The 22,273-nt window shown below is 34.6% G+C and overlaps 1 protein-coding gene across 7 annotated transcripts in view; it reads right to left on the bottom strand.

Moving 5' to 3' along the window:
- Positions 1-22,273, bottom strand: part of GDAP2 (ganglioside induced differentiation associated protein 2) — a 70,718-nt gene that overhangs the window by 45,250 nt on the left and 3,195 nt on the right. For 4 of the 7 annotated variants that reach the window (XM_072644511.1, XM_072644509.1, XM_072644513.1 and 1 more), the window contains exons 2-8: positions 20,133-20,369; positions 19,269-19,408; positions 17,546-17,699; positions 17,055-17,143; positions 5,570-5,646; positions 4,793-4,952; positions 4,137-4,293 (exon numbers count right to left, since the gene is read on the bottom strand). In XM_072644511.1, coding sequence (XP_072500612.1) covers positions 4,137-4,293; positions 4,793-4,952; positions 5,570-5,646; positions 17,055-17,143; positions 17,546-17,699; positions 19,269-19,408; positions 20,133-20,311 — 956 coding nt within the window. In that variant the 5' untranslated portion in view covers positions 20,312-20,369. The remainder of the gene's footprint in view (positions 1-4,136; positions 4,294-4,792; positions 4,953-5,569; positions 5,647-17,054; positions 17,144-17,545; positions 17,700-19,268; positions 19,409-20,132; positions 20,370-22,273) is intronic. The other 3 variants (XM_072644512.1, XM_072644510.1, XM_072644515.1) reach the window with 1 other exon arrangement.

The following is a 22,273-nucleotide window of genomic DNA, read 5'->3' on the forward strand; positions in this document are numbered from 1 at the left end:
CAAAACTGATTTAGTTGAAGCCTCTTCAGAAGCAAGTCTATGATCCAGATCCAAAGAACTCCATCCTATGCTTTTAGTTTAAAACATCAAATTCACTTAGGTTTGACTGAGATTTATAAGATGCTTCAACAGATCCATGGTGCAGTGAAAAAAGTACTGACAGCACTGCATCTTTGGTAAAGTCAACCTGTTTCAGCCTCAATTTCTTTGTCTGTAAAATTAAGGGTCCTACCAGATTTAGATACAGAGGTCTGTATCCTAGGTACAAGTACTTCATCTACTTCTACAATTCACATTTTTTTTGTAAGGCAAGCAATCAGTCAACTGACCAGCATTTATTAATACCAAGTACTGAAGATTTAAAAAAAAAAAAAAGGGACAAAAAAACCAAAGCAAAACAAAAACAGTTCCTGCCCTCAAGGAGCTCATTCCTCCAGGAATCACTTAATGAGTTGTAGGCCTTCCTCTGATTCTTTGGAGATGTCATGGATACTCAGGGCCACCTGTTTTACCAGTCATACACATTCTTGATTATGTCCCTGTCACTTCTTGCTAGCAAGTCAACAGAGGTAAAATACTATATGCTGCATATATGTAGGATGTGTCTATTAATTTTGGGGACACCTTCAGTTGAGACTTTATTATGATTTTGGTGGTCCATAATTTGTTGTAACAGTACCGGGAGAACAGTGTAGTCAGACGTATTACCTTTGGGGGTAGCAAGCACTTTAGGACCATTTAACATCCTTTGCTACTGCCCTAGTGGGATCTTATATTCAATTCTGGGCCTACTTTGAGTTCAGTCTCCACTTATCTGTCCAAGATGTAGGTGCTGATTTAATGGAATACTACTGTTCTATAAGAAATGATGAGCAGGCAGACTTCAGAAAAACTTGGAATGACTTACATGAACTGATGCTGAGTGAAGTGAGCAGAATGAGGAAAACATTATTCACAGTAATAGCAACATTGTGTGATGATCAACTTTGACAGATCTAGCTCTTCTCAGGAATATAATGACCTAAGACAATTCCAAAAGATCCATCATGGAAAATGCTATCCACATCCAGGGAAAGAAGTATGGAGTTTGAATACATATTGAAGCATACTATTTTTCCTTTTTACTTTTTTTTCTTTGTTGTGGTTTTTCCCTTTGATTCTAATTCTTCTTTAGAGCATGACTAATGTGGAAATATGTTTACTATGATTGTACATGTATGGTCTATATCAGATTGCAATGCCACCTTAGGGAGGGGAGAGGGGAAGAAAATTTAAAACTCAAAATCTTATAAAAGTGAATGTTGAAAACTAAAAATAAATTAAAAAGATATAGGTGTTGATGTCACCTTTAATCTAATATCATATCATAATCTAGGCTCTATTTATTTTTTATTCATTTAATTTTTTTCTGGGTAACCAGACTGTGGAGGTAACCGAGAACGACCTGATTTGATGCAATCATCAAGATGTTATGGTCAAGGAAGTGGTTCCCTTCCTCCCTCCAGAGAGGGGGCAGTCATTTATTTCCTCTATCACCCAAAAGAATAAGACAACTACTTAAAACATGAAACAATAAGGAATGCCTCTTAACTTTGAAAGGTAAAGATTCCTGAGACCTGTGGGACTCAAAATCAAAAGCAGCACACACTAAGGGCTGACTGACTTTCATTTCTGACATAAGCTTTGTACAGAATTCACAAGCCCAGTTCTTCTGGTAAGCAGGATCTGGTGGGGGCTTTCTTACTCCTTTTGTCTATTTATGGTATCTTCCTAGTGCGGTCACCTTTTCTTCTCCAAGAAATTGCTGTAAAAAATCACCTCCTGCTAGGCAACAAGCACCCAGACCTAGAAGCTCTTGAACTCTCAGAATCACGAGAGCTGCAGTGCTGAGACTGGAGGCAGGAAGAACTGCATTCAAATCTTCCCTCAGACACTTACTAGTTGTATGTCATTTAACCTCTATCTAACTTAGTTTTTCAACTGTAAAATGGTGATCACAATTACCATGATTGTAAGAAGGATCAAATAAGTTATTTATGAAGCACTTAACACACTGCCTGGCACATGATAGATGCTCTATGGGTTACGTATTTACTACTACTACTACTACTACTACTACTACTACTACTACTACTACTACTACTACTACTACTACTACCTATTACTACTACAACTACAACTACTACCACCACTACCACCACCTGGGATCAGGGAAAGAAAAGCAGAAGAGGCAGCCAGGGACTCGAGGTTCAGTCTTAGGCTCATCTAGGCAAACACACATTCTCTCTCCCATGTGTGCAGTCACCAGTGGTGCCCGAAGTGAAGGGAGACAGATCCCTTTTCATTTCCTTTCTGTTGGACATTTTAGGCAAAGGCTGACTCTAAGGTCCAAATATCATACTTCAAAAAGAGGAGAAAGTCAGAATCTCTCTTTTGTTTTTGTACAAGATGGTTTCCATGATGTTGTTGCAGCTCACTGTGTCTCCCTGCTTGGTGCCTTACCTGATAACAAAGTCATTTTCATGGCTGCATCTATTATATTGTATATAGGCACAGAAGGCATAGTGTTTGAGAATGGCTTTTAAGATTGTATAACGTTTTCTCCAGTTGCAGAATTTCTCATATTTGACAACAGAACAATGGGATCTTATATTCTTTACAGAGATCCATACTGAAGATTTGGTCTGTTATAGAAAATTATTTGTGAATGCCTTCTTTTTCCTATTTAATCTTTTCAAACATTAAAGCACTCTATTAATGCTAGCTATTATTCATCAAGTAAATATAGATGTGTTTTTTGGTGACCCTTTTGGAAAAAACTCATATTTATATAACACTTCAATGTTTGCAAAGCCTTTTACTTGAAAAATTTGTGAAGTAGTCACAAGTATTATAATCATTTTACAAATAAGGAAGTTGAGGTTGATTTGTCATATAGATTCATATCAACATCTGGACTCAAATCCTCAAGTCTCCTAGGTCAAGTTTAGAACTTTTTCCACAATGCTGCTAGGTAAGATCCACTTGTGAGAAAGGAATGAAAGAAGACTCCTCTAACTTTTCAGCTTATTGGGGGTTAGGGAGAATGAAAGAAGTGCTTAAATAAGAAACTAATAAGGAAAAAGAATGTGAAAAGGAAGGAGAGGATCCACTCTAACATCAGGAGTTTGTAGGGTAGAAAAATACAATACAAAGAAGGAGGAAACAGCACTGGATGCTTGAAGGTTATAAAAAGGTAGACTTGGACACTCTGAGGAAGAAATAATTTCTCATGAAGTTCAGAGATAATAAAGAAGATGAACAGGTTCAACAGGGAGATACATGGTATAGGGCACAGGAAGAAGATACATATGATGGTTGGTGTTTCTTGCTGAGGGATAGCACAAAAGTCCTATGTAGGCCTGAAAACACACAATAGGGATGTATATTGTCATTCCAGAGTGTTTAAAATGGATGTGACAGAGCTTCCAGAAACTTGTCAAATCTAATCCCCTTCCTTCCCAAAATTTTCATTCCTGATGACTCACTGTAAGGATAAACTGTTCTGCCAAAAGGAATTTAGAGAACATTTTTTATGGATTATGAAACTTTGAGCAGAAAATAAAGCCTAAAGGTCAAGGGGTGGTACTTTTAGCTACTGATTTCAAGTAGAAGCTTCAGAAGAGGAAGTCAGGTATCAAAAGTAAAAGCTAGTTAACAAGCTGGTTTCAGAGAAAAGCATTAAGGTTGCTGGGCCAAAAATTAAGAGATAGGAATGATGGACTTTTGGTCAGGGATAGTGCATTCAACAAAGGTCAGGAAAAGCATTTTTCTGTTGTGTGAAGAAAGTAATTTTGCATGCTCTACACTGGATGAAGAAGAGAATTCACAGGTTCTGTCAGAAGAGAAGATAATAATATTTGGGCCTCCTTCTCACCCTAACTCACCTTCTAAACCCCTACAATCTGGCTTTCATCCTCACCACTCAACTGAAACTGAGCTCTCCTAGGTTACCAAAAATACTGACCTCTGCAGTGTCTGACGGTATTCACTACCTATTTTCTTTCTCACTAACAGCAAACCTAAACAAGAATAAGTAATATGTGTATGTATCTTTGGGACTTCCCCCCAAGTCACATATGATTCATTAGTCTTACTTTCTTTGATGCTGTTTCTGCAGAGCTGCCTCTGAGAGCTGTCCCTGAAGTATCAATCGTCTCTGCTTGTCAACATCCCCCTCCATTCGAGCAAAAGCATGAGAACCAATGAAGGAGAGATCAGCGCCCAAGCCCTCATCTTCCTCTTCTAGGTTGTCTGTAACGGTAATATTTGCGTTGACAAAATGATTGGGACAGATGCAAGGCTAAAAGTAACAAAGGACTTTTTAAAACTAGCATATCTGCATGATAAAATATATTTTTAAAGTTCTGACCCAATTATGAAGCCACGCTTACTTTGTGCTGAGAATTTTAATCTAAAAAGGAAGAATGTAAAACTGACAATTTGCTCCTTAATATAGCATTTCAACTCTGAGGTATATGGTAATACTGTTTAATATAGCTTCCAGATGATAACAATCATGCAATATGTTCAAGAAGACAGGATCACAACAAAGGTCTAAGTCACCAAGACAGACAGAATCAAGAACTCTGAACTTTCTGCTGGGTCCAAAGCTTAGTGTGACACCATAAGGTGCCTTTCTGATTCAATTCTAATTCTTTACTGATTCATAGATAATGATTTGATTCATAGGTAACATTCTTAGATGACATAGATGATCCCAAAGGTCTCTAGAGCTAAGTGTTCAACTCACCATCCAGAGCACCTGGTTTTTCACTTATCCTGATCTGTCGTTCTGGTACTACTGGCTCCCCTTCGGCATTTCCAATGTCTGCAGGAAGGTATGGCAAAGACTGGCTTTCTTCTTTTAATGACCTTGGAAAATATAAACGCAGTAGCTTTCTGTAGGTGGCCTGTGAATAGGAAGGAAAGTAGTTTGTGAAAATAAGTAACTTCTTCAAAAGAGACAGAGCCACTGCTTTTATATCTAGTCAACTAAGGTGAGAGGCAGTGTGGGAGACTAACATACATCATATATTCTTAAGTGCGCACATCAACATATGTATATATTTTGTGTGCATGTGTATTATGTATGAATATGTATTTCTATTTGTATCTACAAATTCTATAGCAGGGATATGAAACAAACTGATCATTAAATAAAAGTGACAGTTATGCTAATCTGCTGAACTCTGAAGTGATCCAAAATCAAATACTAACTATTTCATTTAACTTTGAATGAAACTATAAATAAAAAAGGTAATAAACCAGTTCAAACCAAAATCAAACTAATGAATTTCCTAAAATCACTGAGCTAAAATGTCAAAATGTCATCTTAATAAAATTTCTTTCAGTTTCAATAGGTGTTTTATAGTCCTATTAAGTAAGTAAAGCTAAGTATTAAATATTAAGAGATTTAGGATGCATCTGTATCAGTACTCCAAATTCATTTAAATAAGACAAACACCATCACAAGACAATTGTTTATTTTCTTAAGAGTTCTGACCAGATGATACAATTAGTGAAATACCTCTTCAAGTTCAGAGACAGCAAATACTACTTTTTCAATGGTCTCCCCATGAATTTCTAGGAATCTTCTCACTGTGCCTATGGGAAAGAATTAGAAAGACCTTACTAAGCAAGAAACCATAATGTGGAAAGAGAAGTCAACTCTAAAAAAAGGCTCCAGTCTGTTATATAGTCTACATATATGCTTATATTCCTCACATGGCTTAATCCCGGGCCTCTCTGAAGAGCAGAACTCTGGAGCAACCTAAAATGCTCAGGGCCAATCATAGGGGCTCTGTGGATCCAGATTCCTAAAGAACTCTTAGTGCTGTTTTAAGCTATTAAAGCTTCATGAAGAATGAAACTAAAGATCTTAGTGAGTAGCAAATGATAAAATTTCTTTTTTAAAAAAATTATAAAGGAAAATGGTGATAAAAATATACCGAAGTATAAAATTACACTAACACTTTTGGGACATCCTATAGAGCACTGTCCACTGTATTTCACATACTCCCTTCTGTTCCAATCAAATTAGACTGCCAGTTGTTCTCTGTCCACAAGTCTCTTTCCTTTGTGCCTTTGTACAAGTTGCCATTCACATCTAGAATGAATTCCCTGTTTACCTCTGTCTCACAGAACCCAATTTTTTTCAGAGGACAGGTAAGTTGTGCCAACTCATGTGAGGTCTTTCCTGACATCCCTTCACACTTACACTCACACCTCTGTTTCTAAAATTATTTTGTATGTATATATATTTTTCCTTTTTAAATTTTACTTATGTTCTGGTACATGCTACATCCCCTAGGTATAAAGAAAACTCCTTGAAAGCAGGAATTGTTTTTGTCCTTGTATCATGAACACTCAGCAGTGTTTATATATTGTAGGTACTTAAAAAAAATGTTTGTTAAAGAAGGAGAGCCAAGATAGAAGAGTAAAGGCAATGACTTGCCTGAGGCTCTCCTAAATTTCTCTACATACAACTTTAAAATAATGCCTCAAAACAAATATTGGAGCAGTAGAAGCCACAAAAGGATGGGATATATCAATTTTTCCAGTCCATGACAACTTAAAAGGTTGGAAGGAAAGTTCCACTCTCACTGGGGTGAGAGTGGAGTGCAGTCCAGTGTAGATCATGCCCCAGCAAGTCAGTAGCAGGTTTTATAGTTGACTGGACTGGGGGAGCTCTCAGATCACAGATGGTAAGAGATTTAGACAATTGACTAGAGGGAGATTATAAAGGTCCATTTTCTGGCACTGGGTGCTGGACTTTGTTGCACTCCCCATATGTGGTTCTGGGATGTAGTATCTGGCTGAGGAGGAGCAGTAGCAGGAACAGGGACTCCATTCACAGTTTCAGGGAGTAAAGGAGTGCCTGTGGTCACTCACAGACCAGTGGACAGGCCAGGAGAACAGTGACCACACTACTCCTTAGATCTTACCACCTTAGCAGAACTGAGAACTTACTGAACCCCAGAACTAGCTCTGAAAACAGTAGCATGAAAAACTTGTCATTTGGGACTGCCTTCTTTCTTCCCTCATCCCAAGCAGAACTCAATTTTAACATAAAGTTACAAGTCAAAATAAATAAGCTGGAAAAATGAGCAAACAAGAAGAACAAAAAAGAATCTGACTATAGAAAGTTACTGTGGCAACAGGGAAGATCAAAACACAAAACTCAGAAGACAACAATATCAAAGCAGCTACACACAAAGCTTCAAAGAAAAAATGTAAATAGGTTTCGGGTCTAAAAAAAATGACTAGAAGAGCTCAAAAAGGGTTTCAAAAATCAAGTACATGAAGCAGAGGAAAAACTGGGAAAAGCAATGAGAGTGATACAAGAAAATCACGAAAAGAGTCAACACCTTGGCAAAGGAGGCACAAAAAGTACTGAAGAAATAACACCTTAAAAAACAGAATAGGACAAATGGAAAAAGATGTACAAAAATTCACTGAAGAGAAGAACTCTTTAAAAAGCAGAAATGCCTGAATAAAAAATGATGTATAAAAATCTACTGAAGAAAAGAACTTCTTAAACCAAATGGAAGAGGAGGTACAAAAGCTCAGTGAAGAAAAGAATTCCTTAAAAATTAGAATTGGGCAAGTGGAAGCTAGTGACTACATGAGACATCAAGAAACAATATAACAGAATCAAAAGAATTGAAAAAGAGAAGAAAATGCACACTATCTCACTGAAAAACCAATTTACCTGGAAAAAAAAGGTCAAAGAGAGATAATTTAAGGATTATTAGAGTTCCTGAAAGCTATGATTAAAAAAAAAGAATCTAGAAATCATCTTTCAAGAAATTATCAAGGAAAACTGGATATCCTAAAAGCAGGAGGTAAAACATAAATTAAAAGAATCCACTGATCACCTCCTCAAAGAGATCTCAAAATGAAAAGTCTCAGGAATATTACAGACAAATTCCAGAGCTTCCAGGTCAAGGAGAAAATACTGCAAGCAGCCACAAAGAAACAATTCAAATATCATAGAGCTATTCAGGATAACACAAAATTTAGCAGCTTCTACATTAAAGGATTAGAGGGTTTGGAATATGATATTCTGAGGGCAAAAGAACTAGGAATACAACCAAAAAATCATGTACACAACAAAACTGAGTATAATATTTCAGGGGGGAAAAGATAATTAATGAAATAGAATCCTTTCCAGCATTCCTGATGAAAAGACCAAAGTGGAACAGAAAATATGACTTTCAAATAAAGACTTAATGGAAGCATAAAAAGGTAAACAGGAAAGAAAAAACCTAAGAGAGAAGCTTAAATTGTTTACACTGCTACATGGGAAGGTGATACTTGTAACTCCTAAGAACTTTCTCATTATTAGGGCAGTAAGAGGGAGTACAATAGACATAGGGCAAGGGCGTGAGTTGACTATGATGGGATGATACCCCCAAATAAATAAATAAAGGGATGAGAAAAAGGGAGACATTGAGGAAAAAGGTCAAAGAACAAATCACAGAAACAATCAATAATTTCATACCAAAATTTGCAGGATGCAGTCAAAGTAGTACTGAGGGGAAAATTTATATCTCTAAATGCTTACATCAATAAAACAGAGAAAGAACAGTTAATGAAACGGACATGCAACTTAAAAAAAAAAAAAGCTAAAAAATCCAATTAAACACTGAATTGTAAATCCTGAAAAGCAAAGGAATGATTAACAAAACTGAAAATAAGAAAACTATTGAAGAATAAAACTAGGAGCTGACTTTATAGTCAACAAAAAATAAAATAGATAAAACTATTGGTTAATTTGATTAAAAAAAAAGAAAATTACCAGTATCAAAAATGAAAGGGGTGAATTTACCACCAATGAAGATAAAACTAAAGCAATTATTAGTAACTATTTTGCCCAATTACAAGCCAATAAGTCTGACAATCTAAGTGAAATGGATAAAGATTTGCAAAAATATAAATTTCCCAGATTAAGAGAAGAGGACATAGAATACTCAAATAACTCTTATCTTGGAAAAAGAAATTGAAGAAACCAAAAATTATATCCCAAAGAGTCCCCAGGACCAGAAGGATTCACAAGTGAATTCTACCAAACATTTAAAAACAACTAATCCCAATATTACATAATTTAGAAAAACAGGCAAATGAGTCCTACCAAATTCTTTTTATAACACAGATATATAGTGCTGACACCTATATACCAGGAAGAGCAAAAAACAGAGAAAAAACTATAAACCAATTTCCCTAAAGAAAATTGATGCAAAAATTTTAAATAAAATACTAGCAAGGAGACTGCAGGAATATATTGCAAAGATCATACACTATGTAACCTGGTGGGATTCATACCAGGAATTTAGCACTAGTTCAATGCCAAGAAAATTATCAGCATAACTGGGAGCAGTTAGGGGCACTGTGAATAGAGTATTGAGCTTGGGGTCAGGAAGTCTCAACTTCATAAGTTCAAATCTGGCCTTGGACATTTACTAGCTGTGTGATCCTGGGCAAGTCACTTAACCTTGCCTACCTCGGTTTTATCATATGTAGAAAAGGAAATGGCAAACCACTCCAGTATCTTTGCCAAGAAAACCCAAATGAGGTCACTAAGACTAGAATGTGAAAGAACAACAAAATCAGCGTAACTGATCATATCAATAACAAAACAAACAAAAATCATAATTATCTCAAGAGATACGGCAAAAGATTTTGACAGACTACAACATTCATTTCTGTTAAAAACACCAAAAACATAATAAATGGAGTTTTTCTTAAAATAATAAGTAGTATCTGTCTAAAACTATCAGCAAGCATTATATGTAATGAGGATTAAGCTAGAAACCTCAATAAGCTCAAGGGTGAAAGCAGAGAAAAAGTAAGGATGTTATTCAATATCGTACTAGAAATGTTAGATATAGAAATAACAGAAGAAAAAATGAAATGAAGGAATTAGAATAGACAATAAGGCAACAAAATTATCACTTGGCAGATGATGTGATGTCAAACTTGGAGAATCCCAGAGAACCAACTAAAAAAAACTAGCTGAAATAATTAACATTAGCAAAATTGAAGGATGTAAAATAAACCCACATAAATCATCAGCATTTCTGCACATTACCAACAAAGTCCAGTAGCAAAGGACAGAAAGAGAAATTCCATTTATAATAACTGTAGATAATATAAAATACTTGAGAATCTACCTACCAAGACAAACAAAGGAACTCTGTGAACACAATTACAAAATACTTTTCATACAAATACAGACAGATCTAAACAATTGGAAAAATATTAATTGCTCATGTGTAGGCCAAATTAGCATAATAAAAATTACAATTCTACATAATTTACTTCTTCGGTGTCATACCAATCAAACCAGCAAAATATTATTTAATGGAGCTAGAAAGAAATCATAACAAATTTCATCTGAAAAACATAAAGTCAAGAATATCAAGGGAATCAATGAAAAAACAAAAACAAATGTGAAGGAAGGTGCCCTAGCTGTATAGATCTCAAACCGTATTATAAAGCAGTCATCACCGAAACAATCTGGGATAGGCTAAGAAATAGAGTGGTGGATGAGTGGAATAGATTACATACACAATACAGGTAACATATGACCACTGTAATCTAGTGTTTGACAAACCCAAAGATTGAAGCTCTGGGGACAAGAACTATTTGACAAAAACTGCTGGGAAAATTGGAAAGCAGTTTGGCAGATGCTAGGCATAGACCAACTTTTCACACTATCTACCAAGATAAGATCAAAATGGGTATATCATTAAGACATTAAGGATGATACTATAAGCAAATTAGGGGAGTATGCAAAATTTTACCTGTCGAGTTATGGATCAGAGAGGAATTTATAACAAGGGATAGAGAGTATTACAGGGTATAAAATGGATAATTTTGATTACATTAAACTAAAAAGATTTTATACAGACAAAACCAATGCAGCCAAGTATTAGAAAGAAAGCAGAAATTAGGGGAGGGGGAAGTTTTTTTTTTTTTAACAGCGTTTCTCTGATAAAGGCCTCATTTTTCAATTGTCAATTTTATATTGTCAATTAATTAATTAAGAGAATTAAGTCAAATTTATAAGAATACAAATCATTCCCCAAATTGATAAATGGTCAAAAGATACAGACAAGAAGTTTTCAGAAGAAATCGGTGCTATCAACAGTCATATAAAAAATGCTCTAAATCACTACTGATTAGAGAAATGCAAATTAAAACAACTCTGAGATACCACTTCATACCTATCAGATTGACTAATATGACAGAAAAGGCAAATGACAAATGTTGGAGGGGATGTGGGGAAATTGAGACACTAATGTAGTGTTAGTGAAATTGTGAACTGGTCAAACCATTTTGGAGAACAATTTGGAACTATGCCCAAAAGGTTTTACAAAACCACATAGCTTTTAAGCCAGCAATACCACTACTAGGTCTGTATCCCAAAGAGATTTAAAAAAAAAAAAAAGGAAAAGGATCTATATATGCAAAAATATCTATAGCAGCTTTTTCTGTGTTTGCAAAGAACTGGAAATGGAGAAGAGAGCCATCAACTGGGAAATGGTTGAACAAATTGTGGTATATGATTGTAATGGAGTACTATTGTGCTATAAAAAATGACAAGCAGAATGCTTTCAGAAACACTTAGAAAGATTTATATGAACTGATGCAAAGTCAAGTGTGCAAAATAAGAACACTGTACAAAGTAACAGCAATACTGTATGATGATCTGCTGTGAATGACTTAGCTATTCCTAGCCATACAAAGATCCAAGACAATTCCAAATGACTTGATGAAAAATGCTATCCTACCTTCAGAGAAAGAACTGATAGAGTCTGAATTAAGACTGATGCACATTTTTTTTAAACTTTATTTTTCTAGATTTTATTATTATCATTATTTTGGTCTGTGCTTTTTTTCATAGTATGACTAATGTGGAAATGTTTTGCATGATGACTACACATGTATAAACTATATCAATTTGCTAGCCTTCTCAATAAGTGGGAGGCAAGGGAAGAAGGGGAGAATTTGCTACTCAAATTTTTAAAAAAACAAATGTTAAAATTGTCATTGCATGTAATTGAAAAAATTTTTTTTAATTTTTTAAAAAAGCTTGCTGAATTGAATTTCCTTCCAAAGGAATCTTCCCTTATTCAATATCCAGTCAATACTTCATAATTTTCCTTAAAAGTCTTTATATTCTCATGATAAATATCTATAATAATGATCTATTAGTCTAAGTAATCCAGAATTCTCTGAGTTTTATCCTACTTTCCCTTTGTAAAAGAAAAAAATGAAAGGAATTTTATCATTGGCTACTCACAAAGAACTAGTCTGATTCTTCATATAGCATAGCCCTTTTTGCAGTAAATAACTACAGTAGATTTTCACCATGGGAGAGGAATTACAAAACATGAATATAAAGCAAAATGTTCTTCCTTGACAGACTTATTTTAGCAAAAAAAGATGGAGAAGGGCAGAGGATAAAAGGCCACAAAACCAGGCATTTTTGGCACCTTAAGAAACTTAAACTTTCCTTCCTTTTTTTTTTTTTTTTTTTGGGCAAGGCAATTGGGGTTAAGTAACTTGCCCAGGGTCACACAGCTAGTAAGTGTCAAATGTCTGAGGTTGGATTTGAACTCAAGTCTGCCTGACTACAGGGCTGGTCCACTGCACTGCCTAGCTGCCCCTTGAACCTTTCTTGAAGTCTGAACTTGAAGCTGTTTTGTACATTTAGTAAATTTCCATTCCAATTTATTTAACTGAACAAATATTTATTAGGGGCCTACTGGACATGGAGCACTATGCTAAACACTGGAAGATATTCAAAGTTCAGCCAAGATTTGGTCTTTGGAACTCATGGAGTCTATACTGTAGTAGTGAAATATCACTAACACACACACATACATGTAAAATGTAAGACAATTCACAAACACATTTGAAACATACAAGCAACAGTCATGAGATGTGTGAGTTGAAAAATGGAGCAAGAGGTCCAGAAAAGCTTCAAGGAGGAACAAGCATCTGAGTTAGGCTTTAAAGGATGAGTAGAAATTCAGTGGCAGAAGCAGCTAGACAGCTCAATGGATAGAGAATTGGATCTGGAGTCAGAAGACCTGAGTTCAAATCTAGCCTTAGACACTTACTAGTTATTTGACACTGGGAAAGTCACTTAATTTCTGAGAAGGAAATGGGACCACTGCTGTATCTTTGCCAAGAAAACCACAAACAGCATTGGCCTGTTTGGTCCACAGAGTCATAAAGAGACACGTTTCAAGAACAAAAGCAAGGAATTCAACAGTCGATCCATCATGGCCCTTTCTCAGCTCTGCCTCTAGGTCCTCTTCAGCTCTTTTCAAGGCTGAACTCAAATGTTACTTTCTATATCAGGCTTATGACTTCCTCTACTTCTAGATTACTATAAAGTTATTTTTTTTAAAATTATTTTTTTATTAAGAATTTCACAAACACCAACAAATATGAGCATTTCCATATACAAAGAAAATAAAGACTACATATGAAACCATGAATCCACTTATTTTTCTAAAGTATATATAAAATTTAACATAGTATCAATACTGTCTAGCTTGTCTATGTCCCTTTCAGAACTTCTTTCTATTATCTTCTGGGTATTTTAAAAATGTTTAATTGATAATCTTTTCATTCTTTTTTGCATTACTACTCCTTCTCCCAAACCATTACATTTTCCTACAAAGAATCAAAGCTCATTCTTATAATAAGTATGGACAAGCAAAACAAGCTAACAAATTGGTTATGTCTCATTCCATACCTATAACCCCTCACCTCTCTTCCAAAGTGGTGGGAGTCATGCTTCATCATGAGTCTTCTGGAATCATAACTGGTCACTGTTTTTATCAGAATCCTTTAGGATTTCAAAATTGTTTTTTTTTCTTTACAGTAATGTAGCTCTTGTACAAACTGTTCTCTTGGTTCTGCTCATTTTATTCTATGTCACTTCAGATAAGTCTTCCCAGATTTATCTGTATCTATCCTTTTTGTCATTTCTTATGGGGCAATATTTCATTATATATACACATCATAATTTGTTGATCAATTCCAACTGATGGATTGTGCACACTTTGTTGCCAGTCCTTGGCAACAGTAAAAAGGTGCTGCTATAAATACTTTTGTACATATGGGTCCCATCCTCCTATTTGTGATGTCTTTGGGGACACACGCCTAGTGGAAGTATTAGAAGGTCAAAGGGGATGTATAACTAGAGGACTTTATGAGTTAAGTTCCAAATTGTTTTTCATAATGGCTGAATCCAACAGTGCATTAAAGTGCCTGTCTTCTCACGATTATTTACAAAACTATTATTTTTCTTTTGTCAAGTCAACAAGCATTTATTAAACATTTAATGCCAGACACCAAGGTAAATGTTGGAGACATAAAGGTAAAAAAAAAAAAAAAAATCATCTGAAAATCTGATGGGTATAAAGTAGGAATTGAGTTGTTTTAATTTGTATTTTTTAAAAAATTTAATTTTTAAAAAATTATTTTAAAAAAAATTATTAGTAACTTTGGAGTATTTTTTTCATAATGCTGTTACCTTATATTTCTTTTTATGAGGAATGCTTGTTCATATCCTTTTACCACTTGCATGATGGGGAATGGCTTTTATTTTTATATCTTTATATTAACTTCTACATATCTTATATATCAGTCCACTATTAGAGAAATTTTCTGGAATTACTTTTCCCAGCTAATCAATTCCCTTTTAATTCTAACTGCACTTTGTTGTATAGAAGTTTTTTAATTTTATGTAATCAAAATTGTCCATTTTATGTCCTGTTATCCTCTCCATCTCTCACTTGGTTGAGAACTCTTTCCCTATCTATAATTATGAAAGGTGCCTCCTTCCCTGCTCCTCTATTTTAGCTTATCATTTGACATTCTATGTTTATACACTTGGAGCTTATTTTGTTTTATGGTTTGGGATATTGTGCTAAACCTTATTTCTGGCCAGGCTGGTTTTTATTTTTCCCAAGGTTGCTATTGAATAGTGAGACACTGCCCCGGGAGCAGGATATACTCTGGTTTATTGAATACTATGCTACTACATTTCATTACTCCTAGGTCTTGGATATCTAACGTGTTTCACTATCAACTTTTGTAGACAATACCAATTAGTGTTGATGATTATGGCTTTGTTATATACTTTGAGATCTAGTATTGCTTAGGCCCACCTTGCCTCCCACTTTTTTATTTCTCTTGAGATTCTTAACTTTTCTTTCTTACAGATAAATTCTGTTTATATTTTGTCTAGTTCACTAAATCAATTTATTGGTAGTTTGGTACAGCACTGAATAAGCAAATTTATTTTTAGATACTGACATTTTTATGATATTAACAGGGCTCAGCCATAGACAATTAATATCTCTCCAATTATTTAGGTCTGTCTTTATTTTTGTGTAGAATATTTTGTAGTTGCATTCATATAATTCCTGCATATCTTTGTAGATGTACTCTAAGTTTTACATATTCTAGTTATCTGAAATGAAATTTTCCTTTCTACTTCTTCCCACTGAATTTTGTTGGTAATATAAAGGATAGTTTATGTGGATTTATCTTGTATTTTGCTACTGAACTGAAATTGTTTCAATTCTTATATGAAATCTGTAGAATTACCTAAGTAACATATCTGCAAAAGTGATGATTTTGTTTCCAAAAGTGATGATTTTGTTTATTCTTAGCCAACATTTAATCCTTCAATATATTTTTCTCATTTTGTTGTAACTAGCATCTCATTATATGAAATAAAGTAGTGATAATGGCATTCTAGTTTTACCCCTGATTTTATTAGAAAGATCTCTACAATTACTCTGTTACAGATAATTTTGGTTCTTAGAATACAAAAACACTATCTACCATATTAAGAAAAGGTTCATTATTCTCATTCAGTAACTGCCAGAGAACTACTATATTTAGGTCTGTAAAAATTCTACAGAGATCCTTAACATTAAAAAAATATTTTGGTTATATTTGTTGAGGTCTAGAGGCAGTATATTGACATCTTCACCTATTATAATTTTACTGTTTATTCCCTATAATTCAATAAATTTTCCATCAAGTAGTTATATGCTATAACATTTAGTTTTCACATACTAATTACTGATATTATTTATCTATGGAGGCTTTAATAATTTAGTTTTGTTGTTTATCTTTTAACCATATCTGTATCTTCTGTTACCATGAATGCCAGTCTTGTTTTTTTGAATTTCCTTGAAGTAAAATTAATAGTTTTAATTTTAATTTTGTGAATTTTCATGCTTCAAGTGTATTTCTTGTAAACATTGTTGGATTGTGCTTTCTAATCCATTCTGCTACTTTCCCTCTGTCTATGGATGAAGAAACCAGTCAAATTCATGGTTATGACTGATAATTATGCTTTCCCCTATCATATCCTCTTATATATTTTCCTCCATTCACTGCCTCCCCTTCAGCCTACTCTTTTTAAAAGAAATTGGTGAAACTAAGGGAATAGGATCAGTATCAATAGATTAAATTGAATTCTCTCCCTCCTTACCTCCCTGTTTTCCTTTAAATCTCAGCTAAAGTCTCACCTTTTGTAAGACGCCTTTCCTAGTACAATCTTGTTTGCATATTGTCTCCCCTTTAGACTGTGAGCTCTCTGTGAGGAGGGACTGGTTTCCCACTGTTTTTTTGTATCCCCAATGCTTAGCACGTTGCCTAAGGCATAGTAGGAACTTAATAAAGGCTTGTTGGCTGAATGACTGATCAGCTATATGGCCTTGGTAATGTTATTTTTTTGTATCTTAATCTTCTCATCTATAAACCTGGCAACGATGTCACAATACCATTAATACATTTAAAATATTTATAAGCCATAAAAAGACAAATGAAAATGCATATAACAGATTACTTATGCTGTTATTAAATAGACTTAATTTCTACTGGAACTTAAACTTTGTATATTATAAAATACTTTTGGTTAAGCTTATTCTGTCAATAACCAGATACAGCAGAATCCACCACAGACTTACGGAGTGCTATGTGGGTAGCATCCTCTAAAGGATATCCTCTTTTTGCAGAATTGATGACACAAAATCCTACAGAGGACACTGCCTGCTCCCTGTAGAAAAGAAAAAACAAGAATTTAATCATTAGTATTACACTTCAAAATTCAGTACCATCTTTAAAATTTAACTCAGCCACTCCTTTTTTTACCCAAAGTGGGAAAAAATGATATACTGATGAAATCAACTTGCACTGTCTTATATATTTACTATACACTAAGTAAAATTTTAATAGTAAAGCAGAGGTTTTATATGTCCCCAACATTTTCCTATTCATGTTGAATTTTTCAAATTCCCTACCTTTCAAATTTTTGAGAAGATAATTCAACCTATACAGTGGTATCCTTTTGAATTATCTAACTGCTTTGGCATTTGCCTCTTATATGTCCCTGAGATGCATACACATAAAAGGGGAACCTCTACGACAGAGAGCTCTATATCTAGAAATACAGACTTACGTTGCCAATTGGAGTACATTTCTGTAGCAGCTATATAGGGAGCTTTCAGCTGCTGTGCGATAGCGGCTCTTGTATTTAGGTCCCACAGTGTGAATGATGAAACGGGCAGCCAGATTGAATCCTTTCGTAAGCTTTGCTTCCCCTGTTCGGCAACCTAAGGAACCAAGGCAGTATAAACAAGACAAAGAAGTATTACCAAGCAAAAGAGGAATAAAAGCCTTGGGTAGGAAGTCTTTTTATTATTGAAATCTAAAATACCAATGGGTCCTTAGTCATGGCTGAGATATAAGGCTCAGCTTAAAAGTTTTGGCAGTGGCAAAAAGACCACTCCTTCCCTTCTAGTAACGAAAAGTTTGGAGAAACTAGAGTAATTCCAATAGCTAATAAGCACATTGTGATTCTGACTCTCTGCATTCTATTACTCCTAACCCCATTTTTTTCCATTCTCTATAGGGCATTCATTGTTAATATCTTTTCTTGTAATTGTTGTTTTTCTAGTTTTGCTTACTTCACTGCATTAGTTCATATAGGAGTCCCCATGTTTCTCTGAATTGTTCATATTCATCATTTGTTTTTGAGCAATAACATCCCAGTGCTTCAGTTTATTGAATCATTTCACAATCAATAAATACTTGCTTTGCTTCAATTCTTTGCTATTCCTCCCTCCCCCATAATGTTACTATAAGTATCTCAATATATAGATACCTCTTCCTGTCTTGGATCTCCTAGGGTATATGTCTAGTTATGTTTATTACTGGGTTACAGAACACATACAATTAATGACTTTTCTAGTAGAATTTAAAATTATTTTTCAGAATGGCTGGATTAATTCACAGCTCTATCTATAGTGCATTAGAATTGACTATTTTCCCATGACTCCTCCTGACCATTTTTGCCTTTTGTCACCATCACCAGTTTGCTGTGTGAAGTGAAAGCTCAGTTTTGGTTTTAATTTAATTATTAGAGATTGAGAGCCCACTTTCGTGCTCAACTGTCCTAAGGGTGGTTCCCCATTCACGACATGACTTCTCTTACCTCAGTATCTTTGCCCAGGCTCTCCTCTAAGTCTACAATGCTCTTTCTCCTCCTTTGCCTCTCATAATCCCCAAATCCCTTCAAGGCTCCAGTGCCAGCCCCTACACAAGACAATATCTCCACTCACCAATTATTACACTTCTAGTCACTTCCTTTCTTTAGAAATTAATCGTATTTTTCCATATACAAGCACTTCCCCCTGCTAGAATGTAAGGACCTGAAGGACCGAGACCATGACATTTTCATCTTAGTCAAGCATAGTACCTTGCACATAGTAGGCACTTAAGAAAGCCTTATTTAAAGGATTGTAATGTTATACTATTAACTTACATTGAGCTTGCAGTTCATTAAAACTCTTAGATCTTTTTCAAAGAAACTGCTATCTGGCCCTGTCTCCCTTACATTGAACTTGTAAAGTAGATGCAGTGAATCCAAGGGTAACACACTTTACATTTACTCCCATGAAATTGTATCTTATTATATCTGAATAAATGTACTAGTTCATGGAAAATATTTTTGAATCTTAATCAGTTATTTCTCCCATTTTGGTGTCATGTAAAAAGTTAATAAACATGTCTCAGGGTCACCTATTTAGAGGTCATTCAACTCAATATCTTCATTTTATAACAGAATAATGGTCTCTAACAACCAAGAAGGCTGAAAAAAAAAACAAAACACATTCACTTACCTTTGAGTTTCTGGAGTTCTTCTTTCAAGTCAGGCCCTGCAAGCATAAAAATGCTTTCTGACACTGGATTCTTATCAGTGAGACTTTCATTGCTGGTATTGACTATAGCTGTACAATTCAGTAAAGCTACATCTCCTTTCCTAAGGAAACAGAAGACATTCAAAGCAGTTTACAAATCAGCTTGGAATTTGCTGCTCTTCATCTTTCCTTATAAATAGTGAGTTTCTTACTGCACTAAATCTTCCTTCTCAAAATTCAGTACCTTGTTAAAAAAAAAATAATCTTGTAAAATGGTTTGTAAGGGGCAATTAGGTGGCACAGTGGATAGAGTACCAGTCCCGCAGTCAGGAGGACCTGAATTCAAATCTGGCCTCAGATATTTACAAGCTGTGTGACCCTGACCAAATCACTCAACCCAGATTACCTCCAAATAATAAAATAAAATGGTTTATGGTACATGTGCATTCATGTTTTCCCTTAATGTTTTCCTCTTCTGTATATTTAAATACTTGGACTTTAGGAAGGAAGATAATGTATTAACTGGGCAAGGGGGAAACATACTTTTTATCTTCTTCCGATCACATCTTGGTTCTACCAGCTCATTTTAAAAGACAGAATAGAAAATAACTATTTTGGAATGTTACATCTAGAAATAATACAACTTAATTGGCTGTAACATACAAATCCCCCTTTTTTGCTTCTGAAATGTTTTTGCAATATATATCTATAGATATACTTACATAATCTATTATTTGTCTATTTTATCTCTTTAGCCAGAGATGAATCTTGTTCATTTAAATTGGATTTAATATCAAAGAATTATGAGAATTGTTACTCCTGGTCCTCTGTATTAATTAAACTTACCAAAGAATCACTTTTCCACTGAGCTCTTTACTGAAGGGAAAAGGTGATCTAATGACTTCATCCTGGAATTTTTCAGTTAGAGTTTCTGAGGAATCTACTTCTTCTGCTTCATACCATTCAAACCAGCTGGGCAGAGTATCAATATCCACAAACTGGGAAGGAGCACCCAAAGGATCCATAGTATGAAACTTGGCTCTAACTTCTCAGTAATTTAGTTTTTAATGGAACTCCTATAAGCTTGAAAGACACATACAAAAACTTTCAGAAAGTACTTTAAATAGAGAAAGAATACTGCAGTGTAAAATATCTTAATAGCAAGTTTGTTTTAATGATTTAAATATCATATATATAAAAAACCAATAAAAGTGTTACCACCTTCAACTGATGATAAGAATAAAATGCACTTTCATTTTCAGAGTTTTTCATTGATACTTTAAAAAAAAAATCACTTAATATAACCCCAGATAAAAGACTAATGCTATAAACATGACCCTTTTTCCTACCACTCTACAAATCTTCTCCAGCTTTTCTATCTGGGCTCTTTACTACAGATTCCCTTTCCTATTTCTCTTCCTTCTATCTCCCAGGAAACTAAAGTTAGGATGGCAAATTTCAGCTCTAGCTAGTGCTCTGAACTTCTTGAGAAACTGAGAAAGTTAAGTTGGAAAACCAAAAACGTCTCTTAATTATTAAAGTTAATTTCTCCATTTCTCCCCAACACACACACACACACACACACACACACACACACACACACACACACACACACACACACACACACACCCTAAATCAAATTACCAAAGCATTACTTTAAAAAACTAGACAAAAAAAGAGATTCATTTGGAGAACAAAAGGTCTAAAATCTCAAGAAAAAAATTGGAAGTAAGAAGACCTACCAGTATTACACCTAAATCTATATAACTAATCCATAATCATCAAAACTAATTTGTATTGGTTACATAAGAGGAAACAGTTCCATACAATTAGGTGTAGATGACACAGAAGCAATTGAAAGTAGTAGTAGCGGAATATTTGGTAAGTCTAAAGAATTAAACTATTGGGATAACAACTCACTATTTCACAAATAATTCTAGGAAGAATGGAAAATAGCCTGGAAGAAATTAGGTTTACAATCTAAACCTTAGATCAACTTCGTGAGCTCTGTATCATAAGCTTCAAATGAAAATAAAATGTCACATCATAAACAAAATGAGGAGAAGGGAAGAAGAGAACTTTCACAACTCTGGAGAGGAAAAAATTCTTGATCAAACAAGAAACAAAGAGGATTACAGGAAGTAAAAAAGACAATTTGGAATACATAAATCTGAGAAACTAGTGAATGAACAAAACCTTAAACAGCTAAATGTGGAAGGAAAACTCCTGACTAGGGGGAAAAAATCTTTGCAGCAAGTTTTTCCAACACAAGTCTGATTTTCAAGGTATATAATGGAACTGATTCAAATACAAAACAAGAGCCATTCTCCAATAAATAAATGATCAAAGTATATGAACATATAAAAAGCAAGCTATGAACAATCATTAATAATAATATTAATAATAGTAAAAGAGTGTGCTACTTCACAAGATCACAGTGTCAAAGAAGAAAATGATAACTGTTGGAGGGGACTTAGGAGGATGGAATACCAATACGTTTTCAGTGGCCCTATGAACGAGTCCAACTATTCTGGAGAGCAATCTGGAACTGTGTCTCCAAATCCATTAAACTGTGCAATGAGACCCATTAAGTACAAAAATATCCACAACAGCATCTTTTATTGTAGAAACCAAAGGGCTACCCAAAAATTGAGTAATAGCTGAACAAATTATTTTATAGGAATCTAAAAGAATATTTTAGGATACCATAAAAATTAATGAAAGGGGTAAATTCAAAGAAACCTGAGAAGACCTGAATGGGAGGGGGAGGGCAAGGCAGAGGGGAGAAAAGTGTCAGGATGGTTGGGATTATGGGTGTAGTGATAGTGATGCTCCCAAAAAGAGAAGAAAAGAGGGTCAGTGAAGCATTTAAAGAAATGCAGAGAAGTCTGAAAAAAGTTCAGAAGACAACACACCAATAAGTAAGAAAATTCTGAATAAACCATGCTGCACTGAATATGTGCTTTTTCTTTTGCACCTTTCCCTCA

This window comes from Notamacropus eugenii, chromosome 2 (genome assembly GCF_028372415.1).
Source record: "Notamacropus eugenii isolate mMacEug1 chromosome 2, mMacEug1.pri_v2, whole genome shotgun sequence".
Classification (NCBI taxonomy): Eukaryota; Metazoa; Chordata; class Mammalia; order Diprotodontia; family Macropodidae; genus Notamacropus; species Notamacropus eugenii.